Source organism: Oncorhynchus keta, chromosome 21 (genome assembly GCF_023373465.1).
Source record: "Oncorhynchus keta strain PuntledgeMale-10-30-2019 chromosome 21, Oket_V2, whole genome shotgun sequence".
In the NCBI taxonomy this organism is placed as follows: Eukaryota; Metazoa; Chordata; class Actinopteri; order Salmoniformes; family Salmonidae; genus Oncorhynchus; species Oncorhynchus keta.
Genome location: NC_068441.1, coordinates 6,408,590 through 6,421,797, shown reverse-complemented (window position 1 = coordinate 6,421,797; position 13,208 = coordinate 6,408,590). Strand labels below are relative to the sequence as shown.

General features: G+C 42.1%; 3 protein-coding genes across 5 annotated transcripts; 1 reads left to right on the top strand and 2 right to left on the bottom strand.

Annotated features, from left to right (window-relative positions):
- Positions 1 to 1,294: 1,294 nt before the first annotated feature.
- LOC118400002 (retinoid-binding protein 7-like) lies at positions 1,295 to 3,141 on the bottom strand. The gene is made up of 4 exons (XM_035796322.2): positions 2,943 to 3,141; positions 2,047 to 2,225; positions 1,707 to 1,808; positions 1,295 to 1,607 (listed from the first exon to the last, which is right to left on the bottom strand). The coding sequence occupies exons 1-4, from the start codon at positions 3,013 to 3,015 to the stop codon at positions 1,554 to 1,556; spliced, it is 408 nt and encodes a 135-aa protein (XP_035652215.1). The 5' UTR covers positions 3,016 to 3,141; the 3' UTR covers positions 1,295 to 1,553.
- Positions 3,142 to 3,143: 2 nt separating this feature from the next.
- LOC118400001 (uncharacterized) lies at positions 3,144 to 11,818 on the top strand. 3 transcript variants are annotated; one of them, XM_035796321.2, is made up of 6 exons: positions 3,144 to 3,672; positions 4,049 to 4,111; positions 4,240 to 4,319; positions 4,722 to 4,852; positions 4,983 to 5,049; positions 5,161 to 5,550. In XM_035796321.2, the coding sequence occupies exons 1-6, from the start codon at positions 3,536 to 3,538 to the stop codon at positions 5,238 to 5,240; spliced, it is 558 nt and encodes a 185-aa protein (XP_035652214.1). In that variant the 5' UTR covers positions 3,144 to 3,535; the 3' UTR covers positions 5,241 to 5,550. The 3 variants fall into 3 exon arrangements, with proteins under 3 accessions (XP_035652214.1, XP_052329224.1, XP_052329225.1); XM_052473264.1 differs by lacking the exon at positions 5,161 to 5,550 and adding an exon at positions 11,508 to 11,818 and having other exon boundaries at positions 3,291 to 3,672; XM_052473265.1 differs by lacking the exons at positions 4,049 to 4,111; positions 5,161 to 5,550 and adding an exon at positions 11,508 to 11,818 and having other exon boundaries at positions 3,291 to 3,672.
- Positions 6,800 to 12,645, bottom strand: LOC118400000 (GDH/6PGL endoplasmic bifunctional protein-like). The gene is made up of 5 exons (XM_035796320.2): positions 12,495 to 12,645; positions 9,730 to 10,405; positions 9,506 to 9,623; positions 9,095 to 9,364; positions 6,800 to 8,848 (listed from the first exon to the last, which is right to left on the bottom strand). Exons 2-5 carry the CDS (start codon positions 10,378 to 10,380, stop codon positions 7,500 to 7,502), a joined length of 2,388 nt encoding a protein of 795 aa, XP_035652213.1. The 5' UTR covers positions 10,381 to 10,405; positions 12,495 to 12,645; the 3' UTR covers positions 6,800 to 7,499.
- Positions 12,646 to 13,208: the final 563 nt, after the last annotated feature.

The following is a 13,208-nucleotide window of genomic DNA, read 5'->3' as shown; positions in this document are numbered from 1 at the left end:
CCTCATGTGGTTGGAATGTGTCAGCAGTTCCTACAAGAGGAAGGCATTGATGCTATGGACTGGCCTGCCCGTTCCCCAGACCTGAATCCAATTGAGCACATCTGGGACATCATGTCTCGCTCCATCCACCAACGCCACGTTGCACCACAGACTGTCCAGGAGTTGGAGGATGCTTTAGTCCAGGTCTGGGAGGAGATCCCTCAGGAGACCATCCGCCACCTCATCAGGAGCATGCCCAGGCGTTGTAGGGAGGTCATACAGGTACGAGGAGGCCACACACACTACTGAGCCTCATTTTGACTAGTTTTAAGGACATTGCATCAAGTTGGATCAGCCTGTAGTGTGGTTTTCCACTTTAATTTTGAGTGTGACTCCAAATCCAGACCGCCATGGGTTGATAAATTTGATTTCCATTGATCATTTTTGTGTGATTTTGTTGTCAGCACATTCAACTATGTAAAGAAAAAAGTATTTAATAAGAATATTTCATTCATTCAGATCTAGGATGTGTTATTTTAGTGTTCCCTTTATTTTTTGAGCAGTGTATTTGCAGCCTAACATCTTTAACCTTCCTTCTAGAATACACCATAAAGCAGGACTTGGCCATAGACATCCTAAACCCCTGTGTTAAAGGTCAATCTCCCACAGCTTCTCGCATCTTCCTCATCAAATATTTCACATTCCCACCTCTCTTTCCATCATCGGCATACAAGGCCAGACCCACTCCCTGCCCCTTAAATATCTAATCTATCATCAGGGTGAACAACACCGGACTAACCACGCACCCCTGAGGAGTGCCATTGTTCACTTCAAACCCCATTGACAATTCTGACCCCACCCTCACCCGTATGACGCGATCGAACAGGAAGTCCATGATCCAGTTATACAGATGTCCCCCAATGCCCAATGCACTCAACTTGATCCCTTGAAGTTCTTTCCTCCTTGTCCATTGTTGTTGACATTTTCTGCTGACACTGTCATGTTAGCCAGCTTGCTAGCTAGAAACGTTAGTGGATAGCATACATAGCAGCTACCACAGTGGTTTCCTCGAGGAATACACTTCTTCACCAGATGATATTTAACACAGAAAACTACAGAACATGTACAATTGTTTCTAAAGTAATGGGCTTGTTAACATGGAACCATCTAATTTGAGAAATCTAATTGCAGTAAACTTGAAAAGTTGGATGGTGTCATTCAATCAAACCAATAGGCCTACAGCACCACCTGCTGGGTTGGAGTATTACAACACGATACAATACATTTGAATTATGGTCCAGTGCTTTATTCATGGTAGTGGGTAAATCACATTTATTGTAGATAATCATGAACTATCAAGTCACTCAAAAATAACAATACAATACAAATCCTCAATGCACATCAAGCATATGATTACCATTTGCTATTTCTATTAATGATGTTAATATGTTTTCTTCAGATTCTTTGGCTACTCAAAGCACGTGTACCATGAGCATATCACATTAGTGATACATTTATGATTGAAGCATATTTAAAAAATATAAGGTTGCAGAAATATTATGGTGAAAGCATGGTCAAGCACTCTTTTTATAAATTTGCTTGCAGACTTTATCCTCACAGGTGAGTTCCTATAAGAGAGAGAAACAATGCAAAACAGTTATGCCTGCTAATGCTTTGTCAATGTCACCAATGTAGTTAAAACGTAGATATGAGCACATGCAAAATACCAGATAGAGCTCATTTCCTTCTATCCAGTGCGTCCACCCTCTGTTCTTCTTCTCTCCCTTCTGAACGCATACTAGTTTATCATGGTCCCAGTTGACCACCGTCTGTTATAAAACAGCGTTTTATCAAAATGTGCAGTGTAGACCATAACTTACAAACACCTGGGAAGTAGCTGCAGCTGGCTTGAAATAGGCATATGGATCGCTCTGTTACATGTTGCTCTAATGAATCCCACAGTTCAATAAGCAATTAGGAGCAACATAAAAAAAATGGTTGTAATCATCATGATAATCATGACATCAATGATAAAATACCATCGCCCTTCGGATTACACGTGTTTACCTGGACTTTTCTGTTATCCATGGCTTTGGTCACCTCCTCGAACTCTTCCCCAATCTTGAATGAGACTGTGTAGTTTTTGAAGGTAGTGAGTGTCTTGATGGTGAAAGAATCGCTGTCTTGTTCAATCACTTTCTGAGGCTTCAACATGTTTGCAATCTTGCGTGTTGCAAAATCAATACCTGTAAGGAAATAAATTATGCATGTGTTACAAATACATCCAAAGAGACTGAACATTCCAATCTATTCTCAAAAGGCTACTGGTGAGTTGTGGTATGAATCCTAACTCCAAAGACAAGTTTTTTTTTTACAAATTTGAATTCTTCAGAATGTCTTTCGAAAGAAGTTGACATTCATATTGTATGAAGTTATCATTCATTAGCCCGGTTGCCATCTTTTTTCAGCTATTACGTTCCACTCCTTGGCACGTCTGCTATTTGTCAAATGAGTGTCAAGGAGTGGAATGTTAGCTAAAAAGACTGCCAGGCTAAGAATTCATAGCTACTGATGAAGATAGAAGGAATTTACATCTGAAGTAATTCTGACACAGGTTCCCTCCATGTGCCCCCATACATAAAAAAAAAGGAATCATAGAGATCCAGACAATACGAATCACATACATTTTATTATCTACAACATTAAAATGTGTGTTTTGAATTATTGACAGAAAATGAAAAATAATGACATGTTATGGGTTTGAAAATGTATCTAATAAATGAATCAAAGAAAATTAATTTCAGTGTAATGAAACTGCACACTGCCTAATGTCATTACGCATGAATGAATTACCAACAGCTAGTGAATAATAAAGAAATAGGCCATATTAATGCAATCAAAGTCACTTGCCTAAAAACATGAGAAAATGTGTGCTTCAATAAACAAGTAAAGAGAGAACTTACCAAGAGCAACCATGTAACCTTCAAAGTGTTCATTACTAGTCATGTCCCATGTGCCACTGTAGTCGATAGGCATGGTGAATCCTCGTGTGACACTGTCAAAACTTCAATTGAAAGCAGTTGTTAAATGAACCGATTTAAAGTCTCTGGGATGTGTTGTCCTATGGCGTGTTAATATAGGGCAGGGGTCATCTTTCATAGTTGGTAGCTATTTTTGGACAATAGAGTGGAGAGAGTAGCCCAGTGGAGGGCGGAACATGACTTTTTGCACAATTATATGACGAAATAACATTTGAGATAAGCGCTTGCAAATAGAATAGGCTGTAACGCATGTACACACTCGTTGGTTGTTCTCTTTCCAACAATGTAAAGGGCCACTATAAATGAGAGTGATACGCAGTTTCATTCAAGGTCGTTAGAGCGCGCCCGCAATCAAAAACAACTATAACCCCAGTTTTTATTTTTTACGGTAATGTTCGGTTGAGGAAAGCTGATCCCTATAGGCAGGCCAGTGAAGGCCACGCATGGACACACCAGGGTATATGATGCAACGCGTGGCTGGGGGATTATTTTCACAGTAGTCAGAACTGGAAAGGATGTGTCATCAAAACCCATCATCTCTCACTTCTTTGGCAGTTTCTTCAAAATCGATGCTGACAATGCTACATTACGCCTTAGTATACATGGCATATCATACCAGCAGATGGCTTCCAAGGAATGAAAGGTTAAAATTGTAAGTTTTGGAGATGTAACGGTCGAGTCACAGAGCCATAGAGATCGAGTCTAATTTCTACCGTGTGTCTATGATCATGATAACTAGTTTGTTGTTGACTTTTTGTGTCAAACATGATCTGATGGTGATTTCTTTTCTTTTTTTTCTGTACTATTAAATGCACCATCCGAAGCTGTCAAGACTAGGCTTCATTCTATATCTGTTATCTACTTTTGTCTTTCATTTATTTTGCCTGTATTCTGCAATTCAGCTTTTAGCTGAGAATGTGTACAAAACATCCTAACTGATAATAAACCCTTGATGTATGTTTTCTATTCGTGCCTTATTCTAACTGAGCATGAATCTAACTCCAGTGTTATAAACGTTTTATTTTCAGTCAAATTATTAATGCAGTCTTTGTGGCACTAGTTCTCATCCCTCAATTGTTTGTGCTAACCAGGTAAGTAAAATGCAAACGATACAATATGTCAATATTTTTCTACTAAAAGCTTCACATTTGAATTCACTTTGACTGCATGTTACATGTGTACTATGTTAAGTTTCTGATTGCGAGTTTAAATCCCTCAGGCCCAAATCCTCTAGATACTGCCAGCAGCCTCTTCTGAACAATCTCACTGCCTTCATTATCATGTCCTTCATGGCAACAGGTAGGCTAGAGAACATCTACTCATAAGTATAGAGGGTTGTATATCTTGTTTTGTAAATGTGTCTTGGCAACTATTTCTAATAGTTTTAATGGGGTGTGCTCCTTGCAATTGTTTGACTTTTGTGAAAGGCCATGTTTGATCATGTTATTTTAGCCAAGATCATACGTTGATTTGATTATGATGAAAGACAGATGGCAGTAGAAATGCGCTTGATTCATTCCCATCTTCCCCACAGCTTAATCTGATTTGGATATTGCGTCTCATTGCAACAATGTAAATGTATGTATGGAGTATGTATACATATTTTAGTTATTGGAAACCACTTATCACACATCTACAAATGGTAGGAGACACAGGTTCATTGGCACCGGTTTGACTGTTGAAACTCTGCCTCCTGACCAGGTTTTGCAGTAACATTCACACTGATAGACCCAGTGCCCCAAAGCTTCAGGGCAGCCTACCATGGGTTTGGACTTGTATCTTTTGTCCAGGGACTATGCACCATCGTCCTGACTCTGACTGCACAACAGTGTGTAAGTAGCATTTGAGAATATCCCAATTGTTCAATACTAATAAAATGGTTGGCATTATGGTATGGCCAAGAGGTTTTAATGCTCCAATGGAAATGATGCATAAAGCAATTGAATATTTCTCCTTTCGCAGGCAAAAACAACTCCTGAGCTGTACTATTTGTCCCTTATTCTATCATTGGCTTGTATCCTCAGTACAGGTAGGTCTTCACCACAACATTTCCTCTAATCTCTCTGATCCAGACACATCATCTTTCCTGCAGTAGTAATAATGCACATATTACAGAACTGATGCTTATGTTTCTTCTCAGCCTTCTTCTTGGTGAAGGGAGGATTCTGGGTAAAAACCAATAGGCTACCCAGGCCTTGCCAGAGAGAGAACAATGGCTAACTAGTCCAACCAGTATACAGCTGCTCCAGGTTGCAATTAGATATGCGCCATAGACCCATCCATCTATAATTGATGCTGTTTCCAGGCTACCACCAGCAAGTGATACTGTTGCACAGTATGACTAGTGACAAGTGTAGTATGCAGTGAATTTACATATCCCATTTCCTTAATTTGATACACTTGAAATCAATCAGTGTGCATATGTTTATTTGCATTCAATTACTCCGTTTTGAGTGTCAAATGAACTATTAAAATGGCTACCACTATCAAAAAGGGGCATATACATTTTTCAAGTACCCAACGTTTCTGCTTAAACATTCCTTCGTTTGAAATCGCACAGTTAAAAAGAAATCATCTGTGCAGAAAGGGTTGTGAAAGCTGTAGTTTATTTCCTTGTGGTAAAACAGCGATTAACTGTTACATTAATTCCATGTGTGTACAGTATGTAGAAAAATGGTGTTTAGGTCCCCATATGTATAAAAATAAATTGTAAATCATTTATTCATACTGTTTGAACCTCGGAGTGATAAGGAACAAACCACACTTTCACTTACAGCAATCAGAATAATCAGGTGCTATAACATTTGTATGTGCAAACATCAAAGTGAAACCTAATTACATATTTTTCCCAGGTAAAATAACCTTCAGCTAATACATATATATTAACATACACCTGTCCGTAAAATGAATTAAGGCAACGCAGTGAAGCGGTTGAACTAAACTTCATCAACCCATTTTGAAATCCATTTCAATATCCTAAAAAAAAGGCCCTTTACGTAAGAGGAACTCCTAATTCAATCCACAAATAAAACATCTATGAACTCAAGTTAGTTACACACTTTCAAATCAAATGTTGTGCAGTGAGCAGATCAGTGTGAATGCCAGTGAAGGGCGTCTCAAACGAGTAGACTCACAGTATAACAAAAAAAAAAGTACTTTTGTTTTGGAAGGTCACAACGTACTTAAGCATTTCACTGTACTTGTACGACATCTTGTAAGCACCATTTCACTCACATGAAGAGATTCTCTGATACTTTTGTATACATTTTAGCCAGTAGTTCTGAAAGTAGCACTCATGAGCCAAGTGGTTCCCGGAAATTGCATACAACATAACACATGTGCACCACGTCATTGCTCATTCTCTCTTTCTCTGCTGTGTCCACTGAGAAGTTGGGCCCACCCTGCAACCTCATTGGATAATGCCGGCCAGGCCTCTTGCTAGCTGTCACTCAAATGGGAGGGGCTGAAGCTCATTGGCTAGGACTCAAATTGCTACGGGGCTGGCCCAAGAGGGGGAAATGTAGGGAAAATAGCACTGCACAGGTTCAAGAAAACAATCACTTTCAAACTAGGGATTTTGTGGCTATCTACAGATTGACACATACAGCCCAAAGCGAGAGGTTAAAAAAAAAAAAAAGCATTTCTAAGTCGCCAAAGTACCGGAGCATGTCTTTAAAAGAGGAAGTATTAGGAACTACTGGGCTAGCTCATAGGGGAGAATACACACATTAGGGGTCAAAGGCTGTGGAAATTGTACATTTCACATAGATATCAAATAATAAATGAGATAATTGAGTTTATTTTATTTTTTATCCACAAGCATAGATTAAAACAAAGGCAGCAATGGATCATAATATGCTTTTTTATGTCATTTAAAATGTACTGGACAGTACACTATGCATTTTGATTTCTAATTGGCATTGAGGCACAAATACAATGATACATGGCTATAGACTACATTATCTGTTGACCATAGGAGCAAAAGGTTCAAATCCATTTACCATAGGGGCATATTTGATTGAATGAAATTTGAACCAAAATTGTTGTTCTTTCACAGTTTTAAAGTCCCCTTTCAACAATACTATTCTATGCTGGTTCAGTGTGGAATGGGTAGCTTTATGTGAAATGTATACTGTTTTTACAACTAAATATAATAGTTATTCAGATCATGAGTAATGATTAAAGACGAACAAACTTCCATATCCACTTGGCTTTCCTGAGATGTCCATTTGGTAAATACACACACACACACACACACACACACCCCTACATCCTGTATATTGAAAAATAAAATATATGCCAGTATACCATATGTACTTCCATACTTTAAGGTGCCCAGAATCAACAGAACCTTCATCATTACTTTACATTCTTGGTCAAAATACAGCAAAATAGTAAAATTACAGCAAATCATGAATTTCCAATTAAATGTACATTGTTTCATTGCTACAGTATCACAGAGCCAAAAGCAGCTGTTTGCTATCCTAAAAGAGCATCATAGTCTATGTACCATACTAGCCTGCCACTGGTCGGCCGGATACCAGTGATGGGCCACTTGTTTGGGTTGTCCTTAACTCGGCTGAGCTGGGTGACCAGCTCATGTTTGCTCTTACCCATCACCAGCACACCTACTTTCTGGGCCTGGTTGATAGCCCTGAGGGTGAGGCTCATACGCTGGTGAGGCTTGGCTGGGCTCTCGGTGAGGGCTACCAGACTGTCCCCATGGGCGTCAAGCTTGCTGCCTGGGAAGAGGGAGGCGGTATGTCCGTCGTAGCCCACTCCTAGAAGGACAAAGTGGAAGCTGGAGGCATTAACCAGCTGGTTGATTTCGCTCTCATAGAGCAGCGCTCCACTATCCTCCTCCACACACAGCCGCTGGTTCATCTGCACAGGCATGGGGTGGATGTTGAAATAGGGCATCTTCACGTGTTGGAGCAGGTGGTCGTGCAGGGTGCGGAAGTTGGAGTCCAACTCTGTGAGAGGCACGCATCGCTCGTCCACCATCCACACGTGGGTGTCCCTCCAGGGGAAGGAGTAGTGGTGGCGGGCCAGCCTCTGGAACAGAGCTAGGGGACTGGAGCCCCCGGAGAGGGCCAGGTGGAAGCGGCCGCCCTCCCTTACCGCTTTCTCCGCTGAAGCCTGCAGGTCTGCGGCCAGCCGCACGATGAGCTCCTCGGGCCAGGCAGACACCATTTCAGCACTGCGGTACTTCCCCTGCATCACTTGGAAGCTCTCCGCACCAGACCCACCCATGTGGTCTTGGGGGATCATGACAACAGCCTCGTTGGCGAAGTTCACCTCCCGTCCCAACAGTTTGAAGTCCAGCATGTTGCCATTGTCCGCTCCCCCAGGGTACAGGCGGGGGGAGGTTTTGGCCAGACCGTGCAGGAGAGGAGTCCAGAAACCCCAGGAGGCCAGCAGGTTCTCAGTACTGATAAAGCTGTCCTTCCGGCCTTGGAAGATGTGCGAAATGAGTTCTGCGTAAGCTTCTCTCTGCACCGTTGGTGTCAGCACATAGTAGTCAGAGATGGGCATACCTAATACACTGACATCTTTGTGTTCCGTTATCTCCTTCCACTCAGTGTCCATCAGGTCTGGCTTGAACAGGTTCTTACTCACGAGAATGGCTGGGTACTGCAGAGTGCCGTGGCCAAAGTAGAACACAATCTGCTTGGGCTTGCAGTGGACGCTGTTATGGCTCTGGACACAGAAGATGTCATTCTTGAACAAAATGCGAGCATAGCCTAAGCGCTCATCCAGCATCTTCCCTGAGGTCAGGATGATTGGCATTTTCTCATACTGGGCTATGTCAATATGCACCATGATACCTGAAACAAAAAGTATATTTCATTACTGAAACCCCCCCAAATAATCTATGTATCGTATATTATCTATATGGCTGTAAAAAAAAAAAAAATGCACAAAAATTACAAAAATGTAACTTGCATTTACTGATTAACCCTGTCATATACTAATAACTAGGGATGTCAATACAAATTCCTCCTGTTATACTGCAGCCAACTTTTTTTATTCATGCACAGGCTCAAAGCGAAAAACTTTCTCATGTCACTTACCAGCAAAGGTGGGGGTGAGGCTGTAATACTCCTTTGTTTTGTTCAGTTCTTCCTGTACCTCTAGATTGTAGTTCTGGTACTGACCAATGGTAGCACAGTTCCTGTCCAGGTGCTGCAAGGCACTGAAGATCTTCAGCTTGTTCCTGAGGACCTCCTTCACGTCGCTCAAGTTGGCTGGGAGCCCCATGGTCAGAAGGGTCATGACCTCAGTCAGGTGGTTCTGTATCACGTCTCTGATCACACCGTACTGGTCATAGAAGGGAATACGACCTGTGACAAAAGTAGGGTAAATCAAACACCTCATGACAGGTGATGCTACTGGCACCATCGCAGTCTTATAGATTGGGTTACTACACATGCGTAAGCGAACATAAAAAATGAAATGCTCAGTTCTCTGGGACCACACAGTACCTCTGGCATCCAGGGTCTCCTTCAGTACAATCTCCACTCTCTCAATGTGGTGCTTGTTCCAGATAGGATCCAGGTGCTTACTGTTCTCCCTTCTGAATGGCAAAATCTTAGAGACAACCTTTTGAGTACAAAAGCAAACAATAGAATTCAAACAAAGATCTGCCTCACGGGCAAAGTTCTGTTTAATGTCTACGGCGGACTGATAAGGAGGCCTGGTACGTCACCTGCTTCCCTAAATAGTGGTCGATCCTGTACATCTCCTCATCCTTGAGGGAGGTACCCAGTTGAGTGGACAGTAGTTGGGCACTACTGAAATCATGGCCAAACGGCTTCTCCAGCACCACCCTCAACCACGCCCCGTCGGTCGGTCTGCAGCTGTTGTTGATCCTTTCTGCAATGTCCGCATAAGCGAAGGCTGGCACTGACAGGTAGAACAGCCTGCCGGCCTCCACTATGCCCTCCTGCGTCAGCTGCTCTGTCAGGTGTTTGCCCAGGGCCTGGTAGTCCTCTGAAGTCTTCAGCTGCCAATACTCTGCCAGCTTCAGAAACTGCTCCTTCACCAGGGCACAGCGCTCCACAGACAGCTCCCGAGGGCAGACCACTCCCTTTAGCGCCTCAAACAGGAACGGCGTGGCCTTATCCTTGGGCAACAGGCCTCCGCCATAAAAGGAGAAGCTGTAGCCGCTACTCACCTGGTTAGCGTACAGATGGAAGAAGCCCTGCCACAGGTACTTCTTAGCCAAGTCACCCGTACCTCCCACTATGACCACTGACACGTGCCCCACCTTCGGCGCTCCCTTGGTCTCCTTGGCATAGCCTCTCTGGGCACACACAGTGGCCAGGAGCAGCAGTGTTGCCCACACAACTTTCCACATTCTCTGGTCCAACACAGATCAGCTCCTACAGGAGAGACAGAGAGAGACAAAGCAAGACAGATCAGCAATAACTTCAAAATGGTGATTTACAGACTTGGTTTGGATTGCTAAGTATTCAGTTGTTATTAACCCATAATCACAGTGGCTGATTCACTGGCTTAAAACACACATTGATTGCAGTCGTGGATTGGTTTTCTGCCAATGCAAGCAGGATTTCTGGGAGGCAGCCTAGCCTACTCTTAATACTGTGGCATATTTGGTTTGTGGGTGGAAATGGTCAGCTCTTAGCTATACCAGGAACTACAACATATGGACACCACCACCTTCCTACTACAGTCACCCTCCGACATGTCTGTGTCATAGATAAAGTCTTTATTTATTGTGGCAGAGGCAACTCCTCTGTCAGTAGATAACAGGCCAATCCTGTTCTCTACACATTTCCACATTCATTGTATTGTGGTTGAACCTTTAGGCCTACATGTTTTGGGTTGAAGGTTAGAGAGAACAGATCAATGGAGAAACACTGGTTTCTAGATTGAACCCATTCAAAGGAGTAAAGTCAACATTGACAAGATACACAGAAGAGGCATCTACCGTAAATGGTTTGCGTAACTTTACCGAAACACCTGAAATCATAGTCTAGTTTTGATCAAGTTTACACAGCAAACAACAAAGGTCATTGCCACTGAATTCTCCTGTGAATCATACTATTGGTATGGATGGACACTAACAGTTTTAGCTGATACATGATAGTGAGTCAAGATTTGGGAGTTGTGCTATCCCAAAACCACCAAGATCACAGCTCTGGCTGCAGGATGTTGACCTACCTGCAATGTTAATGTACAATAGCCAAATACATTTTTTAAAATAAGGATTAACATAGGCTGGGTCATTCGGTGTGAACATAAATGTACTTTTCCAACTTTGGGTAACCAAAGCCTTCTTTAAGACACTTTTGAAGTTGCAATATGTAACTTTTGGGGAGACCTGACCATATTCACATATAAATGTGAGTTATAAATCTGTGATTCTCATTGAAAGCAAGTTAAAGAAGTGGTAGATATGTTCTATGTGCATCATTTCTATGTTTCCAGTTCCTAGGTTGTTTTTTTGCGTCTTACTTTCAGTTTTCTACACCAGCTTCAAAACAGCTTGGCCCCTAAAACTTTTACAGATGCACAATCGAGAGCATCCTGTCGGGCTGTATGACCGCCTGATACGGCAACTGCACCACCTTCAAACGCAGGGCTCTCCAGAGGGTGGTGCGGTCTGCCCAACGCTTCACCAGGGGCAAACTAACTGCCATCCAGGACACCTACAGCACCTGATGTCACAGGAAGGACAAAAAGATCATCAAGGACATCAACCACCTGAGCCACGGCCTGTTCACCCCGCTATCATCCAGAAGGCGAGGTCAGTACAGGTGCATCAAAGCTGAGACAGAGAGACTGAAAAACACCTTTCATCTCAAGGCCATCATAATGTTAGATAGCTGTTAGATACTGAACTGTTAGATACTACTACACTGTTGGAGCTAGGAACACAAGCATTTTTCTCCACCCGCAATGGCACCTGCTAAATATGTGTATGTGTACCAATATAATTTTATTTTAAATGATTTAACAAACCCCTTCTGTCTAGTGTCTTTATCCACTTCATACAAACTATAGGATAGGCATTGAATAAGAAATAACAAGAAATAAAAAATAATATGGATGCCATTTTCTACAATTATTCCATTTAGTCTGATAAACCAAAAAAATGTACAAAGAAAAGACCCCCTCAAATACGATGCACTTGTCATGAAGTGTCCTCTCTACCGTAGCTTATGGCGTTGCAATATGTCACGTGAAAGCCCCTATTGAAAACCATGTGCGCTAATGTGCATGGCCATCACTATCTATACCCATACAATAGGCCTGACAGTTCCACCTGCTAGCTGTATTATAACTTTAGCCACAGCATGCCGTTGATGGATACAATGTTACCCAAACAAAAGCTTTTCTGTCCATTTAAAATCACAATAAAGTCCGTTTCTATACCAAATCCCTCTCACTCGAACTATTCAATCGAAACTCGTCTAAACACTAACGTTATATGGAATTGTGGCATACCTGTTCCCGCAATTGTCGAGTTCGACGAATGATCGCATCGTTCAATATTTGTGTCAAAAGACGTCCTAGAGCAGAGTCACGTGACAGCGGAGGCTAGCGTGACACATGCGCTTCGCGATAAAACCATGGGGGTGTTTGAGTGGCTTTTAAGCAACCGAGTGTCGACAAAAGTGGGAGATGTGAAGTTGGGGGGAGGTGCATCTGTGACAACCGAAAGTCGGACACTAGTGTGGTTTTCAAACAGCAAGGCTCAGATCGGCACGGAAACTGTTGCCATTGTTTTATAAAAGTGTTTCTTTATAACGTCGAAATAAACACCCAGGCTTCTGAGACCTTACATGAGGCGTTTATCCAAAACCACCATTCATTTTTTCCCCGTAGGCTTTGTTAGTGCCTACAAAATAAATCGCAATTCATATTTATATCTAATTTGTAGATAGACCTTTCTCTCGTTTCCGGGTTGCCACATCTGTTTTGTGAAATCTGTATATGTTTAAGGCGTATGGTCAGGGTTGCCATGTGTGCAGTTTTCCTGAAATTGGTCTACTGGTGGGGAGAGTTGGAGAGATGTGTGTGATTGAGAGCGTTGCAGCAGGCAGCTGAGTCACGTAAATTTAGATTATTAGTATTATTTTTTTATTGCCAATGTAGAAAAGTCTGTATACATACAATAAGTACATAAATAGACAATGATAACATATGCTAGGGGTACAA

What these genes read in the sequence shown, in the direction of transcription:
- LOC118400002 (XM_035796322.2), bottom strand. Translation starts at nt 3,015, where the DNA reads ATGCCTATCGACTACAGTGGCACATGGGACATGACTAGTAATGAACAC. An exon ending in TGGATAACAGAAAAGTCCAG is followed by an intron (nt 1,809 to 2,046) that starts GTAAACACGTGT and finishes GTTTTATAACAG; the next exon opens with ACGGTGGTCAACTGGGACCA. An exon ending in AAGGAAATGAGCTCTATCTG is followed by an intron (nt 1,608 to 1,706) that starts GTATTTTGCATG and finishes TCTCTCTTATAG; the next exon opens with GAACTCACCTGTGAGGATAA.
- LOC118400001 (XM_052473264.1), top strand. Translation starts at nt 3,536, where the DNA reads ATGTGTCATCAAAACCCATCATCTCTCACTTCTTTGGCAGTTTCTTCA. An exon ending in AGGAATGAAAGGTTAAAATT is followed by an intron (nt 3,673 to 4,048) that starts GTAAGTTTTGGA and finishes TTTTATTTTCAG; the next exon opens with TCAAATTATTAATGCAGTCT. An exon ending in CATGTCCTTCATGGCAACAG is followed by an intron (nt 4,320 to 4,721) that starts GTAGGCTAGAGA and finishes CCTCCTGACCAG; the next exon opens with GTTTTGCAGTAACATTCACA.
- LOC118400000 (XM_035796320.2), bottom strand. Translation starts at nt 10,380, where the DNA reads ATGTGGAAAGTTGTGTGGGCAACACTGCTGCTCCTGGCCACTGTGTGT. An exon ending in GGAGACCCTGGATGCCAGAG is followed by an intron (nt 9,365 to 9,505) that starts GTACTGTGTGGT and finishes CTTTTGTCACAG; the next exon opens with GTCGTATTCCCTTCTATGAC. An exon ending in CCTCACCCCCACCTTTGCTG is followed by an intron (nt 8,849 to 9,094) that starts GTAAGTGACATG and finishes TTTTTGTTTCAG; the next exon opens with GTATCATGGTGCATATTGAC.